Below are 27,467 nucleotides of genomic sequence, written 5' to 3'. Positions count from 1 at the left end.
CTAAAAAGTGTTCATGTCTTAGCAAAAAAGAAAGTGGTTGGAAAAGTTCTCTTTCTAGTTACCTAGAGCTGCCTTTATGGTCAAACTGCTTTGGTTCACAAAGTGGATCCTTCCTCTGCCATTATTTCTTGCTGAGTTAAGCTTCTATCTGATTTACTACAATTCAATCTTGATGTGATTATTTTGCTAATGCATCACCTGTGGTCAAATGAGGATGAGAAAACAAAATAAAAGGCAGTATATTGTATGCTTTAGTTTCTTTTATTCTTTTGAAGGATTTTGAACTTTGGGATGATGTAGGATTGAATATTCCAAAACCTCCTGACCTGTTACAACTCTACCGTGACTTTGGAAACCATCATGTTGCTGCAAAAGATGTGGTGGATGCATCAGTTGGTGTAGAAGATGATGAGTTAGAGGCTGACACTCCTATACTTGGGACCGTCCCTGTGTTTGAAACAGCACCACAGTCAATAGAAGTAAGACTGTACAGAAGAAATGTTACAGCTGTTTGATGTACTGCTTAACTTTATTGTACTAAACTCTTCTGTTTCTGTCTTGTGTTTAGCAATGTTTAATAGTGCAAAAATTAGAAGATCAAATTAGTGTGTTAAACAGTGAGAAATGGTCTTTGATGGAACAAATCCAAAGACTTGAAAGGTATGTTCTTATCAACCTACTTGACTCTTGATAAATGTTGGATAACTTTTCAAGGTTTTTCTAACACATATATGGAACCATAACTTAGGTACAGGAAATTACTGGGAATTCTTCAGGGCAGGGCAGTCTTTCCTTTTCAATACATAGTATTTGATTTAGAAAAAGGAAGAGACTTCAAACTGACTATTTCCCTGTATTACCTATACAATTTAATTTTGTAACCAATTTTGTTCTTTCAATGTAACTTCTTTATTTCTTTGAAAGCAGTCGCTTCTGATCTGTTTTACATAGGTTGTTTTAAATTAGCTGTATGTCACTCCTTAGTGTGTACAGCTTGCAAACACTGTCAGAAAGATGCTTGTTTTAACATCTGATGTCAACAGTTTTTCTTTCTGAAGAGCAAGACTAGTAAACATGACGGTATCTTTAACAGCAGAAAGGAAAAAAAAAAGATACTTTAAAGTTTTGACTTGAAAATATTTTAAAGTTTCATACATATAATTCTGTAAGCCATAAGATATCATTCCTCGTAAGAGGTGTACTAATGCACTGTGTGCATAAGTGCATTAAATGGCTTTATTGACTTGCATAGTTACCATTTCAAAGCCAGATAGGATAGTACATATTAATTCACCACTCTAGTATTTTATGTTTTGCATTCTAGATAATCTTCTGGTTTATGACAGTTTGTGTCTTAGTGCTCAGATTTCAGCCAGAAGGAGATAAAACTGTTGTTACTCACTTGTTTCATTGATTCACTCAGATTGCAACATTTTTCCTGCTACTAATTATTTGCTAAAATGCTCAATGAAACTAGTGCTTATTTGAACAGTTTGTGTGATGAAAGTTATTTCTGTTAGAGGAATTCTTAAACATACATTAATTTAAGAGTATGTTGAGCTCTTCAGTATGTTGTCTTTATTTCTGTGCTGCAGTGGTGTGATTTGAACAGCATTTACATGAAAGCTACAAAAATATTTCATATTTTGCTTTTTCAGTGAAATAGATCTTCTCAAGAATGAAAACTTTACTGTGTCAACTGTTTATGGTGTAGCTCCCCATCCTTCTTTAAAACAAGTGCCTCTCACAGTCTCAGAGGACAATGGACGGTACTTGGATATCAAGAGCTCTGAGAATGACAGTAAACATGGAAACATTGAGGAAACAAGCCTTGCTTTATCAGCTGAAGTGGATTCAAGGACTTCTAAAGATGATATGCTAAATTCTGTGCCCTCTAAAGAGACAGAGAAACTGTCCTCATGTCCTCCATCATCTAAAGCTGCAGTCCACTTTGATAAACCCAATAGGTTAGTGATAAGTTGCAAACTGCATGGTATTATTAAAAATTCTTGTAAAGTGCGTAGATAATTTTCTAGCAGTGAACTTCTGCCAAATGAATAGATTGTGTTTTGAAGGCAAATAAAAGACTTAACATACCTCTAGGGTACAGTGCTGATATTTTTATATTGTTCCTGATCTCTTTAGGAAGGAGTACGTATGACTAACTTACAGTTTTGGTATTAAATTTCAAAAATTCTTTTCAATTTCTACTTGTTTCTAAACCCAGCCCTGTTTTTTGCAACAAAAAAATAGGTGAAATCAGAATAGTGAATGGGAAGGTAATAGAGTTCTGTTCTCTTCTAAGTTTTAATTTAAAAATTCTCTTCTACTTGAAGAGTTGTTGGGAAACTTTTTTGCTTTTTCTGCATAGATGTGTATAACTCTCCTAGAGAGCAGTACTATTTTTTGTTTACTTATTTTGTAATTATCAGAAAAGTATCTGATGTCATACTGCTTTTTTGAGTTTTCATTTTGGGGCAAGCCTTCACTGGGTAGCCATGATTCTTTTAACTAAATTAGGGTATTTGTGTTGTGTTTTACTTGGAGACTGAGTTTGTGCTTATAAGTGTTCTTGAGAAAGCCCTTTTAACCTGTAAAAGTGTTTCTATAGTGAAAAAGAGAGGTGATTTGTTCATTAAGTGGTAGATAAACCACTGTAGTTAGCAGGAGTAACATGGTCTACAAACATAATGAGGGTATGTACAACTTGTAGTTGCTACCACTGCAGACAAAGATAAGCAAGTAGCTCACCTTATGATCTTACTCTTGCTGTTTGTAGGGAAGCAGGCAGCCATCCTGCTTTATCTTTTGTCCCTTAGCAAGCTTTTGCTGGTTTTGATACTGTAATTTGCTTCTAGAATTATCTTTCTGTCTGAAAATACCAAGTAGAAATCTCTGTGACATTTTGTGCAGATGGAAAAATAAATGCAAGCTTGTAGTGGGGTGGAGAAAAGGAACACCTGAAAAAAAGGAATTGCTAACCCTGCTAGTAATTACCTTTTCTTACAAACGCTAAGAATTCTGCTTTTTCTGAGTTTTCTTACTTCTTGCACTAACTTCTAGAGTCAGGGCTACTTTTTCAGTGATATCTTAACTTTTAGAATTGGACAGGAAGAAAGATTTCTGATTTCTGAATTTAATACTTTGGAGTCACATAACAAATTTCTTCTCTCTTAGTTGACTATACTAGTGTTTAACAGGAAAGTAGAACAGCTTACATTTTTCTGGGAAGTGGTCAGTGGTTCGGTTTAAGCTTTCCAGATTTTTTTCTTTTTAAGTTTCTTTCATATCCTAGCTAAAAATCCAAACTATGTAGTAATCAAAACTTCAAGCTGTTGCTATATACTTGTCTGCCTACTTTCATTTGGCTTGTTGCAAGTTTCTTCTTGCTCAGATTAATGGTGAGTGCTGGATGGCATTAAGTGCATGAATATTAGATTGATGGTTTCAGGATAGTGAGGGTGTATATCAAAATAGGATTAAATCACTGAGTGAGGAATGAACTGTGTATTTCCAGTGGAATTCATGACAGCAGAGACTAGAAGAACAGCATTTGTTCTCTAGTCTCATTTGCCGACAGATGTTTTAACTATAACTGAGCATAGATTTATGTGAAAAGTAGTTCAATGAAGCCGTGAATCCCCATGGAGTTCACAAGTCTCCTCAAATGCAGTTCACTGCAGAAATAAATAATTCATGTGTAATATGTAGCTATTTTTGTACTCTGAGTTGGGCTTAATATGTCAGCAAAGGGTCAAAGGAAAGCATATTCGATACAGTGTTTTATAGACCTGTATCTAGTACTAAATTTTCTTCCTGGATTATGCCCTAGGTTTGTAATAATGCAGTAATTTTTCTCACTGAATAAATAGATTATTTGTTAAATGTTTTGAGATTTGCGGGAGAAGCAGCACAATGGACGTGCTGGATATTTATTGATTTCAATCCATGTTTATTTATAGAAGACAATTGCTATCATTTACTCAGAATGTACCAAGAAGGGTTAAAACTAAGACTCTATCCTAAAAGACAAGATCATTACTACTGTATCTACAGAGTGTTTTCTTGGCATAAATCTTGCCCATATGGGAAGAGAGAAGGGGAAGTGAGCCTGCCTTGTGTGACTGCACTCAGAGCAGCTGTGCATGCATGCTGGCAAATGAGGACATGACCACTGTTGGAAAAATGCCTCAGTTAACAGATGGCAGTGCAAAGCACTAGCAGTGGTTTAAATAGACTGCACCACATGTGTTTATTCAACTAATTTGAGGTGTGTGGTAATTTGCACCAAATACAAGGTGTTTTCTGTATACAGCACTCCTGGCTTTTTGAATTAATTGACTCTTTTGTCCCAGAGTTCTATAGAATAGAATAGGAGTGCCTGGGCTTTTTATGCATTGTACTTTCTTATATTCGGACGTCTTCACTGCTGGCATCTGTTGGCCCTTGAAGAGATTTGCCACAGACGTGTGTGCAAGAGGCCTTGGTCTTTTATTGTTTTTGTCCAGCATAGCAATCAAGGATTTTGTGAGACTTCACTAAGGAGAAGCTTTCTGCACTCCAAGTATAGCCAGCAATTGTAAGAGGATCCATGCTACCCAGAGCTTGCTGTTATTTAACCCACAGGGAAATTGGGTGACACATTGTCATACTTACTTTTCATTCTCTGCACTTTGCCCTTATGTAGGATTTTAATTAGAATTCCGAGTGGGAATGGGTCTGATTTTTCTGTAAAATGAATGCCAGGTTGAAGGACAGACTGGGCAAAGGGCTTGCCAAGGCCTTGCCTCTGTTTTAATGTTAAGCTGCTGCTTTGCAATGCCTGCTAATGTTCTCCCAGTGTAAAAAAAACTCTGTAGTGTTGAGTAGAGTCTGTAAATCTGTCACTCAAGAATATTTTACAGCATAAGGACTAACATATTGTGAAAGAGGTCTTTTACAACTTGCTACTGTTTAAGTAGTTTAGTAACTTTTTAAAGTGAACCTTGCACAAAACCAAGCTGAATAGAATTAAAACAAGCTTCCTTCATTAAAATTTAAAATATACTTCAAAAATCCATACTGTTAAAAAAATATTTCAAGCAATAAATAAAAATTCTTATTTATCATAATTTTCTAAATAGTGAGAAGAGGAAAACTGGTATATTTATTGATGTCCTCTTGAATTAGTTTAATTAATTGTAAGTAAGAGCTTTGATTCTTAATGGGCTTTTTCAGTTATAAAAGGGTGAATGATGATGTATTTACTGCAAGAAGTATTAAGTTTCAATCTCTTCAGTCTAAATGTATGTCCATGCACATAATCGTTTGTGTGTTGGATTTTGTGCACTTGTGTGTATTTTTGAGTGTTCAAAGGTGTTACCAATTTCCACATAAAAAATAGGAGCTGCCTCCTCTCAATGTCATTAGAGGACTCAAACAGCAGATGATGGAAATAGGCGAGATGCTTTCTGTGCATATTTTGGAAGACAGATGTTGTCTTTCTTCTTTAAACATAGTGGATGAAGCAGTGTTAGATTAGCATCTAAGTACAAGGCCTCGATAAAGTAGAGGAAGTTGTCATTGCTGGAAATAATAGGGTGCTGCTGCTTGCCTGTTTGAGGTAGTGGTCAGTAATTGCTTTCTGAGAACATTTCTGCCAAAGTGCCTTCTTCAGACACAGCTGTTTTGAAGCTTTTATCGAGGTTTGATATGGATGCTTAAGGCGTTGAGTAGCTCGGCTGCATTGGCTGGTGCTGGATGTGGCCATGAGGCAGTGCCTGTGCAGATGGCTTGGACACCAGTTTAAGATTGATTTTGAGGTTGTGGCAGCGTTTGAACCCAAAGTTAGATCCCAAAGTGGCAGTTGAGCAAACACTATTTAACCCTGAAGCTCGTAACTTGACTGACTACTCAAATGCTTTTGTGCAATTTGCAGAATCAGAGCATTAAGCAAAAATATTGTTTCATGTGATTTCTGCACCCGCCCCACCCTGTTTGCATAATTGTAAGCTTCCTCTTGTATTGCCTAAGCTTCCTTTTCTTCATGCTTTAGTCCTTTTTTTGTCTGTGCAGCAGTTTGAAAGATGTTGTATTTTTTGGAACTAAAACTAGCGTCTTAATTAGGACACTCAGGGTTTTTTCTTGCTACAAGCTAAATACCCTAAAAGTCAAAGATAATTTTAAAACTTTTGTAGTATGAATCACTTAAACACACTTTCTGGGTGTCATTTTACCTAGCTGATTAAACCAGAGTGAAAGGACTCGCTTCATCACCTTTCTGATTTGTGCTTTCTTCTCCCTCTCCCTTTTTGGTGATATTTCAGGAAATTGTCACCAGCTTTCCATCAAGCACTACTGTCTTTCTGTCGGATGTCAGCAGACAGCCGTTTGGGATCAGAGGTATATTTCCAGTTGACATAAACTAAAAGATCCTTCATTTTGCATGGCAGCAATAGTTAAACAATAATTGCTTTGAAACAAGACATGGAAAGATGAATCTATGTGCATGAAAGTTAAGAAATAAAGATATGTTCTCAGATTTTATGCTAAATATGAAAACTAGTGATAGAGGTGTAATTACTGGGAACTTTGAGTCACTACTCATGCTTTTGAAATTATTGACACATAAAAAACTTACAGCTTAATGTATAGTAATAAATTAAATACTTTTCTGGTAGGTGATGAGCCTGCTGCAATTTTTATTATTCCTTTCAAAATGTATTTTTCTGTTCCTGTGCTTCTAAAAAAAGCAAACAAGCAACTTGGTTTTCTAGGTATCTCGGATTGCAGACAGTGAGAAAAGTGTCATGTTAATGCTGGGACGCTGCCTGCCTCATATTGTCCCTAATGTGCTGCTTGCGAAGCGGGAGGTGAGGAACCCTGAAATTTTACATTTTATTTTCATCACACTATTTTGTTGTTAATTTTGAAGATGCTGTGTCTAATTTGATGGAAGTCTATTACTTGCAATCATGTTCTTACTTTTGTGCATGCATCTCTGCTCCTAGAAAATGGTTTTACACCTCTGTCAGGTGAGTTCAGTAAACCCACATGGTATTCTAATATTCCTTCCTCTGCTTAAGGCACCCATTAGCATCCAGCAAGACTGTTACTGTAGGTCCATCTGTTTGTGGTAGCATAAATGTTTTTGTTAGGGAAGACCATAACAATGTGCGTTGTAAAAACAGGGGCTATAAGTTCAAACATTGTTTCATTTATTTTGTCTGTCAGTTTAAATAAGCAAAAATGTTCAGGTTCTTTTGCAGCACTACATACTTCAACAAAAATAATTTTCAACAAACAAATTATTTTAATGTCTTTTCTTGGAAGCTCCATGTATCAGCCAAGTAAAGGTTCATCAAAAATACCCCTTCATAAGAAAATTAGCAATCTTGCTTGTATGTTTTTCTTAACTTTAAAATGAGAATGACTAAAAATTATAAATGCATAATGTGTATTTTGAATGTAACTGAAGGTGATGGTTTGCATAATCATTCATGCTATATAGCACACAAAAGGAAGGAAAAAAAATGTGGCTGGTTTTGTTTTGCTTTGTGTAAATATTGCACATTACCAAATATGTAAAAAAAAAACCCAAAAGCTGAAGAAATACCAAACAGAAATTCAGTGTCTTTGTAGTTGACACTGAAATAAAGGGTTTGAAATAACATGAGCAAGTTTTAGTCCTTGTTGACAGGACCTACAGTATGGTAGACTTAGTCATGTGTTTTGCATAAATTCATTTTAAGGCTTTGAAAATTCCTCAAGAAATTTGTACTGATCCTGTAATCTAAAATTTTTATACCATACAAGTAATTATCGGCAGCTGACACGGTGAACTTGAGATATGTGCTATGGTTTGAAAATTCATAAAAGGCTTTTTTTTTTTTTTTGAGGGGGTGGGGGTGTTAACTGGGTGCTCTGGAAGTGCTTCTGTCTTTCACAATAATTCTGTGAATGTTCCTGGATCAGTGCTTAATTTCTGATTCCTTATTTATTCCTTTCCTTCCTTCTGCTTGGCAGGATGTGGTGTTTTGACTCCTTTTCACAGCTTTTAGCATAATCTGTGTAATGTATTGAATATTTTTGTGATCTTTTAGTCTGTTTCCCTATTTGGTTCTTTCCTAGGTTGTTTTACAATAGAAATTGCTTTTGATTACATGTATTTTTGCCTTAAATTATCTGCTTCAGTTTAATTGAAAAAGCCGCAAATCACAATTGAGTAATTGGATTACATGGGATGGTTAATGTTTCAGTAATAGAAATTTGTTTTAAAAATACCTTATTTTAGTTCCCTGCCACCTTTTGCTATAACTATTTTAATGTTCTTTCTGATGTAGTCATGGTACTTGAAGGAAAAGTTGGGTAGTCTATCTGTCAGTATTTATCCTAATCAAATTATGAAAATCTAACCTAAGAACTAGGCTGTCTTCAACGAGGTATAACTTTGAGTCTTGTCCATAAACAACCTTATAATGAGACTTTTGCACAGAGAAGTGGCGTAAAAATATACCTAAAGATCACTAATTTGAGAAAGACGTGTAAAAGGTTCAGAGCACAATGGAGTCTGTTCTGAAACAAGAAGAATGGTAGTATTTAAGATCTTACACTATCAATATCTGAGGATGAGAGTTAAACGTAATTTTTTGATGACTCCCTGAAATGTCTTTCTTCTTTAAGCATCAGTCATGTTGAAATTGCTTGCAAAATCTTCAGTTGAAAATTACAGGCTGTGCATCTGCATTTCGGAGAAACTGAGTTTGCAGAGGCTGACAGTCTCTCAGTGGTTATTGTCCTTTATCAGAGATTCAGAAGCCTTTTTTTCTATGCTTTTAAGCATCTTAAGGTCAGTAGCAGCCTGCCTGATCCACTAGTAAGTGTTCTGGCAAATATTATAGTTGACATTTCTGAAATTATTTATTTTTGTGTATTGGTGCAGCTTTAATTGTTTTTCGGTGTCTGTAGTTTAGGTTCCAATGGAAGGTAATAAGGAAAGACATAGTATTGACTAGGGTGGCTGAGGGAATAATTTTAATTGTTTCTGAAAAAAGCAGTTCAAATCAATAATGCATCATACAGGAAAATTTCCTCAAAGCAATTCATAATCATCAAAATTCATGTAACAACAAGTAAATTAAATTTTGTTTTCGTCTCTAACATCTAGGTTATCTTAACTCCCTGAAAACATGTATGTCAATATTTAGGTTTGTGTATGAATGCAGTCACAAATAAAGGAGATGTTGCAATCCAAGTAACAGTTAAGTGGAATGACCAGTAACAAATGCTAAAAGCCAATGCTTAAAAAAAAAGCCCATTGTTTGGGGTGCAGTCTGTGACAATACTTCTTGAAGATGAGCACCTTGGGTTCATAAAAATTGGTCTGCATTGGAATCTGCTTTCTCATTTACCATTTTACCATTTAAAATACACTGACAACCAAAAAATTGCAAAAGTAAAATCAGACACCTTCTATTTGTTAACAGATGTACCACAGAAAAATTCCTCTGGCTGAAATGTAATTAGAGAGAAGCAGTCTTTTAAAATTTTTGTAATAACTAATCAGTGCAATACTCATTTTTCACACTTTCTAAGATGTGAAAGTCAATGGTTTTGCCAGGAAACAAGAGTTACCTTGTTTGTGCATACAGCTTCCATACTCGGCAGTATATAATCCTTTAATGGAGTTTGGCCCAGAGTAAACTTTTTGCTTAAGATCTTATTACTCTTGTTCCTAATCAGCACTTTTATTTAATTATTTACATCTTTCATCTCGCCTATTATTCTAGTGTTAGTCTTTCACTTCTTTTGTGTCATGCAAACTTAGCACAATCATGATAGTGGTCTACTAAATATGCACCACTAAATAGTTATACTGAGAAGCTGTTATTTATAGAGAGTTCAAAATGTTGAGAATAGAGTTTTGCTTTTATTTGTTTGTGAAGTTGAAGCAAAGATGATGTTAAATCTTCAGGCTCTGAATTGATGCCATTCTCAACTCTATTAGATCTCCACTGTAGATTGAAAATAATCACATTAATGTGCAGTAACTGCACATAAGTATCACCAAGACACTTTAATTGTGTCTGGCATGTCTCTTAAAACATTGTAGAGTTGAGTATCTTATTATAAATTTTCATCTCAGTCTTATGCTTTAAAAGCCATAAAATACTGGCTTTGTAAAAGAAATGCAAAAGAAGACTGTGTCAGATCTTGGCAGTATACTTAATTGTTTGCTTCCAGGGGTTGTGTCTAGCAGATTTCATACGGTTGGATATGGATAAAGATACATAAACCTGAGTTTCTGGGCATGAAAATTGTCAGTTGTCGATATCTTCTGGATGACCACTTGAATTTCCCATTATAGGAGAGAATAAAGAAATCTGAATGAACTATTACAATACTTTGTAACTCTGTAAAACTTAAATTGCAGTAGACTTCTGAAGATTGTGTTTCTAAAAAAGAGGGGTAATACTGACCACAGCCTGTTTGCTGGTCCTTTTCTGGTATACATGCAGTGCTGGGTTTGGCTTGCAGGGCTGTTTTGTTCGGGGGTGAGGATGCACATGAGACATAACCATTTTTTGAGTCCTTTAGTTCCCTTCTGCTCAATATTGAGGGCCTAGTGCAGTTTCCTTTGAGTAAAATACTCAGTCTCATAGAGTATCCTTTTCATCTCTAGTCTGAAAGCCAATGTCTTTCAGCACTTTGTCTGTAATGCTTAGATAGTTCATGGGTGCGAGGAGTTGAATTTGATGTTTATGAATTGAATTACCAGCTTTTGTTGTATCACAAACTTTTATATGTGTGTTTTCAAATAAACAGTAGATACTGACAAAATAGAAAGTCTTTTCACACCCACACCCTACCATTGATTCTTATGTAAAAGCATCCCTTTGAGATCTCTGAGAGGCTTACTTTGGATCCTGGAATAATAGTCTCACCCCAGGAAAGAGCTGTGTGTAATTAGAGCTGTGATTTTAATATTGGTAAGATTAGTAGCACAAAGTTTTTGAGTCATGCGGTAATCCTATGATTATTTTTTTTTTTTCATTTCAAAACTAAAAGAATTAATTTGGAACTTTAAATACATTCTTGCCCAAGACAGTTCCTATCAGTGTTTTGTTGGTACCTGCAGCTATTTCAGTTGCAGACAATAAGATTATTTCATTTTATTTACTTGCTGTCAGATGCTAAGTTACAGAATAATTTTAACACAGTATTGGTTCACGATATAAGCATTGACTATTAAAGAAGATTAAAAGGCACACTTTAACATAATTTATTATGTCATCCTGGTTTATATATTGTTGTCTGCAATATTAATACATTAATATTTGGATTAATAAAATATTATTATTTGAACCTACTGAAATAACCAGTCTGACACTTAGCACTAGTTAAATTTGTTCTTTGAGATAATTATTTTGCTTATACAAATTCAGCAAGAACACAGTAATTAGTGAGAGCAGTAAGAGAAGAAGACTCGTTGGAATGTTTAGCAAAACATTATTATAATGATGGAAACGGCACTGGCAGAAAAGTCTTTGCTACCTTCGGAGATGCTCACTATATGATGCATTTTAAAAACCCAAAGTTTAATATTTTGTTGTAATACTTTTAATATGTAGGAGGAACTGTAGGCATATAGTTTAGATGGTACTAATTACTATTAAAAAGCCATGTTCTTTTGTCCATAATGAAATGAGAGCTACTCTGTATGTCCATGTAAATGTTGCCTTTATTCATAACTCAAATAGTGAATCCCCTTTAAAGGTAATGGAACAAGTTGTTGTAAGTTAGGAAGAAGTTGTCTGGAGATACTATGGTGAGAAAAATGTGAATTTTTCTTTGGAGAGACCTACATGGAGAGTTACAGAGAAGCAGAGCTGAGGGAAGATGGACTGTTTCGTTTCTCCTGTGCAGTGTGTCAGGTCAGCCTCAGAGCATTGTCTGTCAGTCACCTGTATGTAGCTTCTCTCACAGTAAAACCAAAATATCTTCTTCTTCTCCATTCTGCATCTGGGTAGCTCATGGGTATAAACTACCTCAGACTGGAATTTGGCTTTTCAATAGTAGAGATGGGACCTGTGATACATAATGTTTTTTTGCATCAATCTGAAAGTGCCAACAATGTTATGATGTCAGTCTGCTTGGAATCTAATGGGAAAACAGTATCAAAACTCTGGAAGTCACTCTTCTTGCTATGGTCATGAGTCACTGGTCACTCCTATTGACTAACACAGATATGAACTATCAAAAGTCATGTTCTGAACTCAAAGGCAAAAGAGAAAAGAAGGGCTTTGGGGATGAAAAGGATGTTTAGGAAAGTTCCCAAATTAAATAGAGGGAGAGTTGTTGTGTTTTTTTGAAACTTAAATTCTTGCTTTATGACTGTCAGCACAAGTGGTATTCCTTCCCAAGGAATGCAGAGTGTTTCAAATAGCACTGGAAGTCCATTCCTTGATTATTAATAATTATATAGAGTCTCCAGTACCATATTGTGAACTTTTCTCTTGAATCTAAACAGCCAAATATTAATCTTACTGTGTTTTATTGGAATATTGCTACTTCCTATAGCTTCTCTGCTGGTTTCAAGAATGAAAAATCTGAGCTTTGTCAAACAAATCTACATCAAAGGCATGACCCTTAGCACCAGGAAGAAATGAGCTCAAACTTACCAGTACGTTGGTTTTTTTTCTTAATGCTCCTGAATGTCTGGAGGAGAATCTGCCCCTTATAAGTCTTTGGGAGACTTCCCTTGACCTGTTTGATCCTTCTGTAGAGCAGTTTTGTTCTTCTTGTGCCACAGTCCCCTTTGCTTCCAGTTTTACCTTCCTGTCCCTGAGGGCTTTAGGGAGCACAGAAAACATTGTTCAAGACTTCTCACTGTTTCTCCACTCCTATTAATAGAAGGAGCTGTAGAAGCCCTGATGCAGCGATGCAGAGAGCACTCTCTTCTCCCATAGTATGCATGAGAGAATGTGACCAATGGACGAGAAAATACAGCTAATTCCGTCAGCTATAATAACCAGCTTGCTGCAAGGTAAAGAACCAGCCTTGGATCTGCCCATGTCAGTGCTGTTAGGTTACTCATTAGCCTTTCAGACACAAGGCAGTAGTTTCTAGGTGAATATTCTCAGGTGTTTACCTTTCACGCAGACTCAGCTGAAAAAAGACAATGTTAACTTCCTTAAATTCCATAAGAAGCTTAGAAAAACCCCACCTCATGGTACTGCTTTAAAATCTAGTAGTAGCTCTGAGGAAGCAGTTGAGGTTTTGGAGTAGGTACTCAAACATACTAAGGAACTGAAATCAGTGTATTGGTTTCAGCAGATGAAACAAAAATCCCATGAATGTCCCATTTCATGGAGTATATTCTTTGTAAAGTTTTTCATAGGAGTATTTAAGAATACTTGCAACAGCAGTTGAATAATATGAATTTAGAGTAGATTTCAGAAAGTTAGATTTCACAACAGTAACAGATAATTAGCTTTAAGTTTTTAAATTAGCTTTGTTCTTCATGTTAGTAATTTAGTTTAAATAGTTCGGTATCTACAAATTGCAATCAGATTTCCTATTTAAAAGATTTTAGTTTAATCTGTAAGCAGTGGTATTTAGAATGGTGTTGAGGCAGGTATTATTTTAGTAATATTCTTTCAAGTCTTTTTGAATTAAAGTGGCGTTTGCGAGAGAGAAAATTCTATGCAGTCCAAAAAAAGAAGTTAAATAAGTTAATCCTCTGACTTCTCATGACTTTAAATGGGCAAAAATCTTAAGTAACCAAAAATAATGAGATCTAACATGCAGATTCTAGAGGGAAAGAAGGTCACCTGAAGAAAGTTACTTAGTTCTTCATGCAATTTAATTGGTAAAGTTCCTTTAATGCACATCTTCAGTTCATGTTACTTTGTGTTGTGCTACACTTATTTAAAAGCAACCCCAGTTACTCTTAAAAGTATTTAAGAAATGGAAATGTTCAAAGTATTCAAATTTATTTTTCATTTCTCCTTCTCTCCTTTTAGATTTTTTAAAGTGATAGGATATTTCCATATTGACTCTTCTGTCATAAATTCTCTAATCTGTATCATAATTGAGTTGAATATTACAAATATATCTTCCAGAATCATAGAATGTTAAAATACAGTTTAGGTTGTCTCAGTCATGTTTGGAGATGTAAAATAGCACATTGAGTAGAATTCTTGTAAAATGAAAAAAAAACAAAAAACCAAAAAAAACCTTGTCAGGAGTTGGCTAGCTTAGGCACTGCTCTAAAAGGGAGTCTTGTTCTATGTTTAATACAGAGCTCCTGCTGTTTAGGAAAATACAGGTTGAGCAGTGAGGACATTGTCAGTGGTGTTTCCACAGGTCCACAAAAACATCACGATTAGGTCTCTTTGAACATCTGCAAGAAGAAATTTGCACCTCCCTGCAAAATCATTCTAAACAACAACAGGTTTTTCCGGGTTTTGTGTAATTTCTCCTACTAATGTTAGACGTGTTCCCCACTGTCACCTGCTCATTTGTCACGTCTAATAATTCCCAAGAAGTCTTTCTGCTGAAAATTACTGCAAAGTACACAGCAGGTGTGCAAGGTAATCTCCAGATTACTTGCCAGTGTTTTTTCTAGACACTGAGGTTTTTCTTGTTCTTTTTTTCCTGACCTCCCAGTGTGATGTTTCTGTCTCTAAGATATTCAATCACTTAAAAACTGTCTGGTTTCCAAATTCGGTTGGAGTAAAAGCTCACATCAACAAGGTCAAGGGACTTCCCGACAATGTTTTAGAAACATTTGTTTCTTCTGGGAATGAATACCATGAGCTTTGTAGGCATGTTAGAAGGAAGAGTCCTTAGCTATGAAGATCCTTATATTTTCTCTCCATGTTTTACACAGTATTTTCTTTGTAATTTGTTCCTCTAAGGGGTTTTAATTGCTCCAAAAAGAAAATTCAGCTTCAGAGATCGCTTTTGTATGCAAAAAAAAAAAAAAAAAAAAAATCACAGAACCTTTACAAAAATCAGATAATTGTCAGTCAACACAAAATCTGTCTGCAGTCACCTTTACCAATGTATGCTTCTCAATATTTATTTTTTCAAACTTGTGCACAAAAATGTATGGATGTTTAATTGGAAATTTTAATCTTTAACTCCGTGGCATTTTTTTCATAGGAGCTTTATTCCATAGTTGTGAGTAGGTAGTGAAAACAGTTGAAACCATGATTGTCCTCTAATTCTGGTTACAGGTGACCTGCGTATGTGAATTGTAATCTTTGCACAGCTTTTTATTTCATGTGCTGATTTTTTTCCTAGCAGGAAAATAATTCTAACTTTTATAGACCTTCACTTTCCTCAAGTCACTTAATAAGACATCAGGACTCCAAAATATCTTTTCTAACTGTTTTCATGTTATGTGGTTTTAGATTTATCTTCTTAGTTTCTTTTGCAGTAAATGAATGTATGCCCAAGCAATTTTACCTTGTTTGGTTTTCCCCTACCCACAACTTTTTAGGAATTGATCCCACTCATCCTGTGTACAGCCTGCCTCCATCCTGAACCCAAAGAGAGAGATCAGCTTCTGCACATACTGTTCAATTTGATCAAACGACCAGACGATGAGCAAAGGTGTGTTTGCGCTTGTGTGATATGGGACAAGCAGGAGCTTTTTTCTCGTTGCAAGCAGCAGAACTAGTAAAAATTGGATATTATTGGGTGGTATTAAACGAGTTTTGTTTAAGCTGGTGTTTTGCTTATATAGTGTTGACAAATTTATGCCAAGTTCAGGACTTTCCATTTCCATGACTTGTACTTCCAGTTACTGAATTTTAAGAATGTGCTTGTAAGCTACAGTGTAATTTCAGGGTTTTTTTCTGTTTAAAGATTATTTTTAAACTGTTTTGTTAAAATGGTCTTCAACATTGTAATTCTTAGCACTGGTTGATGTAGAAATCAAAACAGCTTATATTTTTTTTTAAACCTGTCTTAGTGACCTACATGTTTGTTCAGATGACCACCACATTTCTTTAAGGAAAATAGTGCTCTTTCTACATATAGCTCATTACTATGGTGGCAATAAAAAATCAGAAGAACGTAGCAGTGATCTAGGTCTGACAAGTGTTAAGGACTTTGTTTCATTTTGGTTAAGCTTCTGAAACAAATTACACCTTTTGTTCTATGAAATTAATTCTTCCCTAGTGCTCAGGAAATCTGACTTTGTACTAATCTTGATGAGAATATCCTTAAGGTTGAAAGACAGTACCCAAGCTGGTATGTTTCCTTCTCTTAACTGTGGAATGACTTTTCATGTTTGATCTGTAGCTCTTCCATTGTTTTCATTAGAGATGTTTTGGAAAGCATCTATATCTATTGTTGCTCTAGGCTGTCTTCAGACAAAATAGGCTTTATCAAATAGATGGAAAGCATTTCTTTTGGAAACTCTCCAAAACTGAAGGGTTCAGGCATCTTTCTAAACCGTTCCCATGGTAAAATTTGGAGATTAGGTATAATTGAAAGCCATGGCTTTGGAGACAAAAAAAAGCTTAAATAAACAAAAACAACTTGTAGCATAGTGGCACCATGTAGATTGAAATTACAAAAAGATGCAGTCTTGGTTCTACTTCAGAGTCATTAGAAATCTGCTTCTGAAGTGTTTTAAATGTCCCAGTGGATTGAGAAACTAAAATAATTTGTGGTTGAAGGGGAAGGAAATTACATGTCACTTGGAGTCTCTTCTGATTAATTTGTTAAGGATTGGTGGCCTATCAAGTAGACTTTTCATATCCCCCAATAGGTGCATTAGGCATGTCTTTTCCAGCCGTTAAGAAAGAAGAAAAAGCAGAAAAATCTTTTTTCCCTTTAATTTTTTTCCATTTTTGTTGCAAATTAGAGATTTATATATAAAAATATATATACCTGTTTCCATGAGAAATCTTGGAAAAATAGTCTGCCATAAACTCTAGGACAAAGCATGCATATACATAATATACATTTTCACACATAGAAATAACAATTGCTTTTAAAGGTGCCATAATCTGATGGAAAACCAGTTAAGATTCCGTGAAATAAAAGAGATTCTGAATAGTAATTAAATAGAACATACTTTTTCTGAATTAAAGGGAGGTTATATTTATAGATTTGTATGGAAGTGTGTTATGCATGCTTTGTTTTTATCTAAATACTTTTAAATAATATTTTATAAGTCTTATGCAATATGAAGTGAGCAAAGACATTCAGGTTTAGTCACCAGAACAATGATGTTAATTATCTCTTGTTACTTTTTTACCTTCTGCTGTACAGTACAGGCCCACTACATTGTACCTGGATGTACCAGCTGATTAGTTGACATTTTTAATTTGCTAAATGTGAGAGACTGAATTGTGACATTGCATTTCTAAGAATTAACCCATGAAAAGAAGTATTTTGTTTTACAATATCAAATTGTAAACATACTTCTTGTTAACGTAATTCTCTCTGAAGTATGTTAACAATTATGTAGAAAGCCTGGACTATATCTCTTGCCCATGGGAGATGCCTTTTGGTGCTTGGCATATTTCTGTAGTCTTGTACACTAACATTGTATTTGACAAGGCCACTGGTATCCTCATGGCTTTGCTCATTAATGTTCCATTCAACATTTAAAAATGCCTGTCAAATTCTGTTCAGCTGAGGAACAAAAATGTGTTCACATAACCTCCTTTTTCTACAATTATGTTGGTTTTGGAGGCTAGGAGTCATGAAGAAATTAGATTAATGTTTGACTCTAATAGGACAAGATTAAAACATTACTACAATCACCTCTTATTCAGATCCTTACAACTTTCCTTTCCCTGAAATGCTGACTGTTATTATATGCTGTTAAAATGGTTGCGGTAAAACATTTTAAACCTTATTTTAAAATATTTTTGAAATATCTTCAAATTCTCATCATGGTAGGCAGGGCAAAAAGAAATCTGACCTAATTTTGAGATTTCATGGAACTTTAAAAAAAATATTTAAGAAAAGATACTTTGTTTTATCCCATTTATAAAACAGAAAACTTCAAGTGATTACTTTGTTCTGCTATTTTCTAATGTCTTAAAAATATATATTCTCTTGCCCAGTTCTGTGATTAGATGCAGTGTATAGAACCAGAGACCGTAATTCAAATGCCTATTTTGTTTGCAGTAGAACTGAGAATTATCACAGGTTTTTGTCTCCATATTGCTATCAGCTGTTGATTTCTTGAGTCTTATCTAATAATTTTTTTCTCCTTCCTTTTTACCTTAATCAAAGGCCTAGTTCTGTGAATGTGGCAGAGAGGTAAAAAGCCAAACACACACAACACAGAAGAGCTTGCTCTGATTGTTGGCATAAAGAATTCTGGGATAAAAAAACCCCAAATTTTGATAGGATCTTTCTCCTAAAAAATTCTTAAAGTGAATGAGTCTTTTTTTGATGGAGTATGTTCTCTAAGGAGTTAAAAGATAACTAGCAGAATCTCTGCCTTTCAACCTTAAGGGAATGCTATTGGTACAGAAAATATTTAGGAGTCTAGACATGACACTGAAATGGTAACAAATTAATTCCGGCTTACATTTCACAGAGGAGTAATAATAAACTCTGAGTGGTGTCCTAATCTTACTGAGGAAATGATAAAATTTACTCTCATGTCCACACATTGTCATTTGAAACTGGGTATTTAATAATTCATGTAGGCTCTAAAGGTAAATAGAATTGGTGAATTGCATTCAAAGTTGGTACTATTCCAATCCTATCAACAGGAAAAATAGAAGTAAAAACATTTTAGCAAGATAGACAGTCATTAAATAAAATATCACAAATGACAATTTACTATAGTCTTACTGAAATTTTATATATGCCTCTATGCCTATAAAATTGATGGAACAATGGCAATTTCCTGCAAACTTTAATGAAAGGTAAAAAAGTATATGAATACAAATAACAGGTGATCATAGATTCTACTGGTTGATTACTTGCTTTCATTTTTTAGTGGGCTTTAAAAAATTTCTCACAATTTTTGTGAGATGACAGTAACTTGCATGTCGGAATGTTGCAGAGCTATGTCGCAAAAGAAGCTGCCTGCTCTGAAGAAAGTTCATTAAATCTAACAAATGCTTCTATATAAAATCAATTTACTTCAGTGAAATACTGATACTATAATAGTATTAGGTAATTTAGATCCTTTTACTGCATGATTGTATTCAGTACTAAGAAATGAGAAATTTAGTCAGAGACTCCCAATCTCAGACTTCAGAATATCTGAAATACCCAAATCAGGGATTCTCAGACTGGTTTATGGAGTTGAGGATCTGCAGGATTTTGGAAAGGCATTCTGAATATAAAACAAGGTAAAATCAGAATAGTTTGGGTTGGAAGGGATGTTTGAAGGTCATGGAAGCAAATCCCCACCCTGCAATGACCAGGGATCTTAGTGGCTTTCAATTTAATATTTAGTCTTAAAGTCAGTGTGGATGGTGTGAAATCTTGACTGCAGACAGCTATATTTTGCCTGTCAGCATGCACTATTCCTGACTTAAGGAATATATGTTATATATGATAAAACTTTATAAACAGGTTAAAGCTTGCAATTTATCTTTTCAGACAGATGATACTGACTGGCTGCGTGGCATTTGCCCGACATGTTGGACCAACACGTGTAGAAGCTGAACTTTTACCGCAGTGTTGGGAGCAGGTAACTGATTGGTGTTTGCTTTACACTCAAAAATCAGTTAAAAGTTCATAAATTTGAGTTGTACTTGTTCAAGGGGGAGGTTTTGGGTTTGGTTTTCAGAAAGATATTTGGATGTTCTTTGTTCTCATCATATATATTTTTATCTAATATTAAAAACACCTCAGAAGTAGAAAGCCTATTAAAGACTAGAGAGATTTTAGTTACCTGCTTGTACCTGAATAAGCTTGTTATATTGAAATGCAGATAAGCATGTGTTCATCATCAGTGTCGTGTAGCATATTGCTAGATAGGTACCTTTATAATTTTTACTCTGCCTTCCAGCCTGTTGGAAATCCATTTTCATTCAAAGATTTTATTTGCTGATTTTTGTAATGTTGTATGAAGTCCCTGGAGCAGTGTCCACACCAGCTAGTTTAAATTCTTCAAACAGAAAATCAAAGACCAAAGTACTCATAGGCAAGTCTCTCATAGAAAGGCACCTGTGAGATGAGCCTGAAGTTTACATGTCCCTTGTAGAATCACAGTGATCTTTTTCACAGATATTCCAAAATAATAGAAGTAACTGAACAACCAAACCAAAATGTTTTTACTGTTTCATCTGAGACATCGAAGCAGAACAACATGAGTTCAGGTGAAAATATGTTGTATTTTCCTACCACAGTGAAGGAAAGGGAGTTCATCATTGTCTGAAAAGACAACGAATTAACTAAGCCATGACGGAGTGGGAATGCCTGCTTTGATGGCAGAGTCTTTCTGGTCTGGTAGTTTCCTACTGTTCCTTGCATAACACTGCAATCTGTGTTTCCCAATAAAGTCTAAACTTTAATAGCCTTAATGCTTTCTGACAGTAGAAGTACGAATTATATGCAGCATTTGTGCTTGTTGTGAATGACTGATGTATTTGTTGATTAGGTGAAGGTCTCATGACAGTAGTAGTTTGAAGGGAGCCATAGAAAAAATTCTGTATTTTTGTCTAATTTTGTAAGCAACATTTTGTTTTCTTAGTCCTCATGAAATTTAAACTGTGCTTGAAAAAAAACTATCTCACTTCAGGAAGAGCACATTTTTCTCATCCACTTCTTGCTAATTGCTGGTGCAAAAGAGAAATGAGTCCAACTGTACAAGTACAGCATCTCAGACTGCCAAGTCATATGGCACAGTGCACTTACTTAATGCAGTTTGCCAGACTTTGTTTGGCAGTACTGGAACCAGGTCATTATTTTCTCCAGCGAAATACCAGCTGAATCTCACTGTCACAAGTCTTGAGTTTGTAGAAGGAACTCTAGCATGGACATAATTTTCTACTTTTTTCAGTAGATGTGTAAATCATGAAAAGGATTCATGCTCTTGGTCTCCAGCCAAAGTATGTTTACAGATGCAAAGGTCTGGGCCCTCAGGAAATTCATCCTTTTCATCGATACATTGTGGAGCTCAGTTATCAGGCTAGTATTGTTAAACTCTCTACCTGCTCTTTTGCCGGTAAAATTTGGTAACTTACTCAGTTTAGTTGAAGGCTCTGTGAAAACTAGTGACCAATTATTGGCTTCCAAAATTGGAATGCTGCTTACTAAAGACAAAAGGAAAATAAATCATAATAAACATTTTAGTTACATTTAGTTTCCAAGGGCTACTCATCTTCTCTGAACAAAAACCTGACAGAAATTTGAGTCTTTTTTCCTCCAGTACGTCTTTGCAATATCAGGGGTGATATTTGTATTGCCATGCTAGACCACCTAAAACCAGCTGAAATGAGTCATTGCTGTTTCCCTCAGGCAGAGCTCCAGAAGATGATGTGTGTCTCTGCTGCCAGTGGGGAATTTGCATTTGAAAAGATGACACATAAGTAAAAGATTTTACAGAATAATAAAGAAGTTAGGGTTGCAAGGGACCTTAAAGACCATTAGCTCCACCCCCATCCAACTTGGCCTTGAGTACTTGCTGGGATGGGGCATCCACAGCTTCTCTGGGCAACCTGTTCCAGTGCCTTACCACTTTCACAGCCTAGTAGGTTTTAAAGCAGCCTCATATTTGTCCCATAAGAGTTTTCATCTGTGAAATCTCCCTACTTCCAAAAATTATTGCAGATGCTCTACTGATTAATGAATGCAAAATAATGATAGACACACTCAAAGAACATTCTCATGCTTGAGGCTTCAGTTTAGTCCTGAGGCTTTCGATTTGTTAGTTTAAGTCTCTTTGAAATCATCTTTTCCACACTTGATTCTTGAGAGAGTTCTCAATAATTTCATACCAGAGCAGTCAGAGTCAGGCATCATAGTTGAGTATGCTGAGCCAGTCATCCCAAAGTTTTCAGGTTGGTTGTGTTGTTTTTTCTATGTAAATACATCCTGGCTATTTCCAGCCACCTTCTTGTCCTTCAGATGTTTGGAAGTGCTTTGTAAGGCTGATTGCTCTGACAGCTTCCCAGGAGCTGGTGTGAGACAGACTGGCCTGTGTTTGACTGGGTTCTCTGTCTTGCCCTTCCTGAGGATAGCAGTGACATTTACTTTCTTCCAGTCCTCGGGAGCTTGCCCCATTGCCACATTTTGTTAATTGTCAAGAGTGTTCTTGGAATGACATCAACCAGGTCCCTGAGCACTCATGGGTACATCCCCATCAGGGCCCACAGACTAGTGTATGTCCAATTTCTTCAAATATTTCCTGTCCTGCTAGTTTCTGCCAAAAGTCCTCCTGGTGCCAGAATTTGGCATGGATTTTAGGGACCTCAGACTATTGAAGGCAAGTCTTTCAAGATAGAGACAAAGAAGGCAGTGAGTACTTTGGTCTTTTTTCATGGTGAGATAACTGCCTCACCAAGGTTATACACTATATAGCAAGAAAGGAACAATTGCACCAAATGCTGCATATCCTATTTTATCTGACAGCATCAAAAATTTCACATTTTACTCTCAGCATGGTACTATAAACTTTTTTTTTCACAAAGTATTGGAACACTTCATTGTTCCATTGTACAGCCGTTACACGAACAGCTAAATATGACTCCACCAGAATGCACACTTGATTCCAAAGTGTCAATAACAAAAACTATATTTGTAAGGCACAGTTTTCAAGCAACTTTTGAGTAGAAAGGGGAAATATCACAGGATCAAGAGGTTCTTGGTAATATGAATTGTTTTTAGAGGTGTGCCATATTTATGCTGGACTTCAGAGCAGAACTTTAATGGAATGCAAATGTGTTTAGGCTTCTACAGGTATCTTCTTTTGACTGATTGCTCAGCAAGCCTGGGCAGCTCTGCTACACTGCTTGGCTCAGAGCACTAGAGGGCACTTGTGCAGCTCTTGGAGGAGCAGTGTTCCTGAAAGTCTTCATAAGACAAAATATTTCATGTAGTGCCAGTTCAGGAGTTATGCGGATTCTTTAGAGTACAGCAGCCCATATGCTGCTCTCCTTTTTATTGCTTATATGTACATGCTTCTCACCTGCATATGTGCTTCTCTGACTCTTTCCCCACTATAAGCTATGTCTTATAGGACAACTGCCTCACATTTATGCCTCAGTGCAAGAATTTGAGGCTGCTTAGTACCCAGGTGCAACTTCTGTGAGCTTAGTCGCTGTTTATTGAAGAGGTGGAGACACACCTCTCTAACAGGGTGTGCACCCCTTTGCGGTTCATTCTAACCAGATTTTGAATGCTGGTTACTGCAAAGCGTAGAGTCCATCTGTTTCTCTTTACCAGATCAACCACAAATACCCAGAGCGACGGCTACTGGTAGCAGAATCCTGTGGAGCTCTAGCCCCGTACCTTCCAGTAAGTATTAACAGACTCCAAAAACCTGCTAGGGAAAGCAGGGTAAAAATCTGATGCATAATGTAAGCTTTCTTTATCGTTTTAAATATCACCAAGTGTGTATGTTATGCATAGACAGTCACATTGTCCTCTACTTGATATCACACATGAGATTCATTAAGTCACTTTAGGAAGGAATAGTTTGTTATGAAGAAATACAGGTTAATCTAGCTATAAAATGTTTCTAAAAACCATATGAATATTCATTTCAGTAAAAAAGAGGTAAAGAAAAGATAGTTAGGACCAATTAAGGAAACTGTCTATGAAAAAGGAATTGGCACCTAGCTGTAGCATTCTTCAGACACTGTGGAATGTTACATCAAGAGTGCTGCCAGTTAGAAGCAGTGAAATTATGTCAGTGGTAAACTAGAATTTGAAGCTTCAGAGAAAGGGTGGGGGAAGGGAACTTAAAACCCATTTTCTCCAATTTAGCAATGCAATGATTACTTAAAGTCTAGGCCTACAGTAGTTTTATTGCTGTTAGTTAGTTTCAGTACCATGTGAATGAAAGGACCTTAGTTCTGTGCTTAGTAGGATAAAAGTCTCTCTAATGAAGCTACTGACATTTTATATTCATTCATCTTCTATTGTGAAAGCTGAACATGTAATATTCATAAAGGATTTTATGGTTAGAAGAAAGGATTTTGTTTGTGAGCACTAATATAAGTGGGAACTTTTTATTATAGTTGATATAAATCCACATTTCTTGTTTCATTGGCTTTAACAAATGTGTTTCTCATTTACAAACAGAAAGAAATTCGTAGTTCATTAGTGCTTTCCATGCTGCAACAAATGCTAACAGAAGATAAGGCAGATCTGGTACGAGAAGCTGTGATCAAAAGCCTTGGCATCATTATGGGCTATATTGATGATCCAGATAAATATCAACAGGTATCATTTGGTTTGGGTTCTCTATATGTAAAATGCTTTCTATAGATATTTCTTAAATAATGCAGGAGCTTGTATGATAATAGGCAATTGTTTAAATTCCTGCATTTTTATTAAATCTTTCAAGATACTTTTAAAAGTTGATTATTTATATTAATGTTGATTTTACTATATCACCAAGACAAAACAGAAAAACTACAAGTAGCCTTAGAATTTCATGTGTAAGCCTTATACAGAAGTTGGTCTAATAGTTCATAATTTGCCTTTAAGAACATACCACTTCACTGCCCATCTGATATTGTTAGCCAGTTTGGCATCATCACTTACTAACACAGATTCGTTTGCTACAACAAAGCCTACTTGTAGTTCAGCTTAATGCTGCCCAATAATGTTTCACATAAGTGAAAATAAAGAATTTTTCTCTTTGAGTTTTTGAAGGCAGAGTGGTAAAAAATGTGTGTATCAGTTTTTGGGAAATAATTGCATCTTTTACTGTCTTTTACCAGGGTTTTGAACTGCTGCTTTCAGCTTTAGGAGACCCTTCAGAACGTGTGGTTAGTGCAACACATCAGGTATTTTTACCTGCTTATGCTGCCTGGACAACAGAACTGGGAAATTTACAGTTCCATCTTATACCTACACTGCTTAATAAAATTGAAAAATTGCTCAGGGTATGTACTCAGCTGTTTCTACATTGGATATTTTTCTTTGTATTCTTCACTTGTACTTTGGAAGAAGGAAAAAAAAAACCAAACAAGGAAAAAACACCAAACCTCCCCCAAATTAAACATACTCTTCTTTAATACTGTTCTATTTTGTATCTTTATAGCATTGCCCCATGTCTAAATTGTGTAGATTTTGGTAAACAGTTTTTATTACATAAGCACAAAAAGTAGATTTGAACGGTTAAGTTAGGTCATTTCCAGTTAGGATCCAGTTTGCACATTTCATTTGATAGATATCTCAGAAGTTCTGGAAAAATTGTGTGCCTCATAACTATCCAACACAATGAAAGAAGATGTTCGTATTCTGAGTACAGGTGACTTGTTTATTCAGTTTAGGTGCCTTGGTCTCTGAGGCAAAGGATCCACATTTCCAAAATGTGCTGAAAAATGTTCTTTCAAAATATCAGTCTGTTCATCAGCATGGACTGCTAAATGCCAAAGGTTATATTGCTTGAATCTTTTCAGTAGAGATGAATTAAGAGTGGCAAAATATGCTTATGATTAGGCTAAATTGCTTTATAATTAGTGTGTCTGGGTAGAAGCTCATCACAGATGTGTTGATGCGTTGCCAGGGAATACATGCTTAAGGAACAGATCTTCCAAACTGAAAACTTCCAAATTAATGTCCTGTTTGTTTCAGGAAGGAGAACATGGCTTGGATGAACATAAGCTCCACATGTATCTGTCCGCCCTGCAGTCTTTGATTCCCTCGCTGTTTGCACTGGTGCTACAGAATGCACCTTTTACAAGCAAGGCTAAACTTCAGGGAGAAGTACCACAAATAGAAGGTAAATTATTAATTTCTGGTTTTTTATATTGGTCTGCCTTAGTAAATTCTTAAGTAATGCTTCCTTTTTTCAACCCTTGCTATGCTTGAGATACCTTATTATCACAAAAAAACCGACTTCCATCTATTTTTCTCTACTTCTTATAAGAAGCTTTTAGAAAGCAAAACAATTTTTAATTGTACTTCCTAAAGGTTTTTAAAGAACTGATTTCCATTAATAGCCAATAATAGCTCAGGAAGGCTAGCCTCAGATTCAGTTAATTCTTACAAATTTATGGAGTGGGAAAAACACAGCATAATGCAGCAGCATCACCATCTGTTATCTGTGTAATACCCTACAAGACCATCCCATCCCTGAAAGTGTTCCAGGCCAGGCTGGGTGGAGCTTTGAGCAACCTGTTTTAGTGGAAGGTGTCCCTGCCCATGGTAGTAGGGTTGGAACTAAGTGATCTTTAAGGTGCCTTCAACCCAAACCATTCAATGACTGAATAGCCTCATGGCGAAGTTTTCCTTAGATCAGCAAACCTAGCCTGTGGAGTGTTGTCTTCTGTTGCAAATACTTTAAAGATGTTATTGGTGACACCTGCCACATGCTGATAATAGTCCTGTGTGTGAAGATGCAAAGAAAGGGTAACAAAGGAGAATTGGAAAGTAGCTAGTGATACATTATTGTCTGATACTCCTTTGAAAATGGATGCCATGGTAAGGCTCATCTATCTGACTTGAGAAATTTGAAGATGAGAACTTTTTCACTGTGTGGTTACTACTTGAATAACAAATTCAAAAGTTTCAGGTTTCAGCCTAGTCTTCTCCAGGCTGAACAAGCACAGCTCTTTCAGCCTTTCTGCATAGGAAAGGTGCTCTATCTTTGTTCACACTTTTGTAGCCATCCTTGTGACTTGCTCCAGTAGGTCCATGTCTTTCCTGTGCTGGGCATCCCAGGGCTGGATGCAGCACTCCAAGTGGAGTCTCATGAGAGAGAAGCAGAGGGCTAATCACCTTCCTCATCCTGCTGGCCATGCTGTTTTGGATGCAGCCCAGGATACTGTTGATTTTCTGGTCTGCAAAGAAATATTGCTGGGTCATGTCCATTGACTAGCACCCCCAAGTCTGCTCTCAATCCCTTCATATCCCCCAGCCTGCATTGCCCTGATCCAGGTGCAGCACCTTGTACTTGGCCTTGTTGAGCTTCATGAGATTCCTATGGGCCCATTTCTCAAGCTTGCCCAGGTCCCTCTGGATGGCATCCTGTCCCTTAGGTGTGTCACTGCACCACTAGCTTGGTGTCATCTGCAAACTTGCCAAACTTGCACTCGATCCTTTTGCCTGTGTCGTTGGTGAAGAGAGTGAGCACTACTGCTCTCAGTATGGATCCCTGAGAGGCACAAATGATGTCCATCCAAACATTAAGGCATTGACCACTATCCTCAGGATGTGAGCATCCAGTCAATTCCTCATTTACTGGAAAGCTGATCCATCAAATTCGTATTTCTCCAGTTTGGAGAGAATGTTTTGGGAGACTGTCAGAGGCCTTACAGCAGACCAGATAGGACATCTGTAGCTCTTCCCTGTTCACAGATATTGTCATTCCA

General features: G+C 36.1%; 1 protein-coding gene across 5 annotated transcripts in view; it reads left to right on the top strand.

Moving 5' to 3' along the window:
- RELCH (RAB11 binding and LisH domain, coiled-coil and HEAT repeat containing) overlaps positions 1-27,467 on the top strand; it is a 75,843-nt gene that overhangs the window by 26,258 nt on the left and 22,118 nt on the right. For 3 of the 5 annotated variants that reach the window (XM_030228872.2, XM_030228867.2, XM_050970684.1), the window contains exons 6-16: positions 276-479; positions 569-660; positions 1,659-1,967; positions 6,306-6,381; positions 6,756-6,851; positions 15,488-15,600; positions 19,576-19,666; positions 23,365-23,436; positions 24,226-24,366; positions 24,870-25,034; positions 25,729-25,876. In XM_030228872.2, coding sequence (XP_030084732.2) covers positions 276-479; positions 569-660; positions 1,659-1,967; positions 6,306-6,381; positions 6,756-6,851; positions 15,488-15,600; positions 19,576-19,666; positions 23,365-23,436; positions 24,226-24,366; positions 24,870-25,034; positions 25,729-25,876 — 1,507 coding nt within the window. Of the gene's footprint in view, positions 1-275; positions 480-568; positions 661-1,658; positions 1,968-6,305; positions 6,382-6,755; positions 6,852-12,918; positions 13,025-15,487; positions 15,601-19,575; positions 19,667-23,364; positions 23,437-24,225; positions 24,367-24,869; positions 25,035-25,728; positions 25,877-27,467 lie in introns of those variants that run through there. The other 2 variants (XM_050970683.1, XM_050970685.1) reach the window with 2 other exon arrangements.

The sequence above is a fragment of the Serinus canaria genome, chromosome 2, assembly GCF_022539315.1.
Source record: "Serinus canaria isolate serCan28SL12 chromosome 2, serCan2020, whole genome shotgun sequence".
Taxonomy (NCBI): domain Eukaryota; kingdom Metazoa; phylum Chordata; class Aves; order Passeriformes; family Fringillidae; genus Serinus; species Serinus canaria.
The sequence above is the reverse complement of the archived record's forward strand: the minus strand, read 5'-3'. Positions and strand labels throughout refer to the sequence as shown.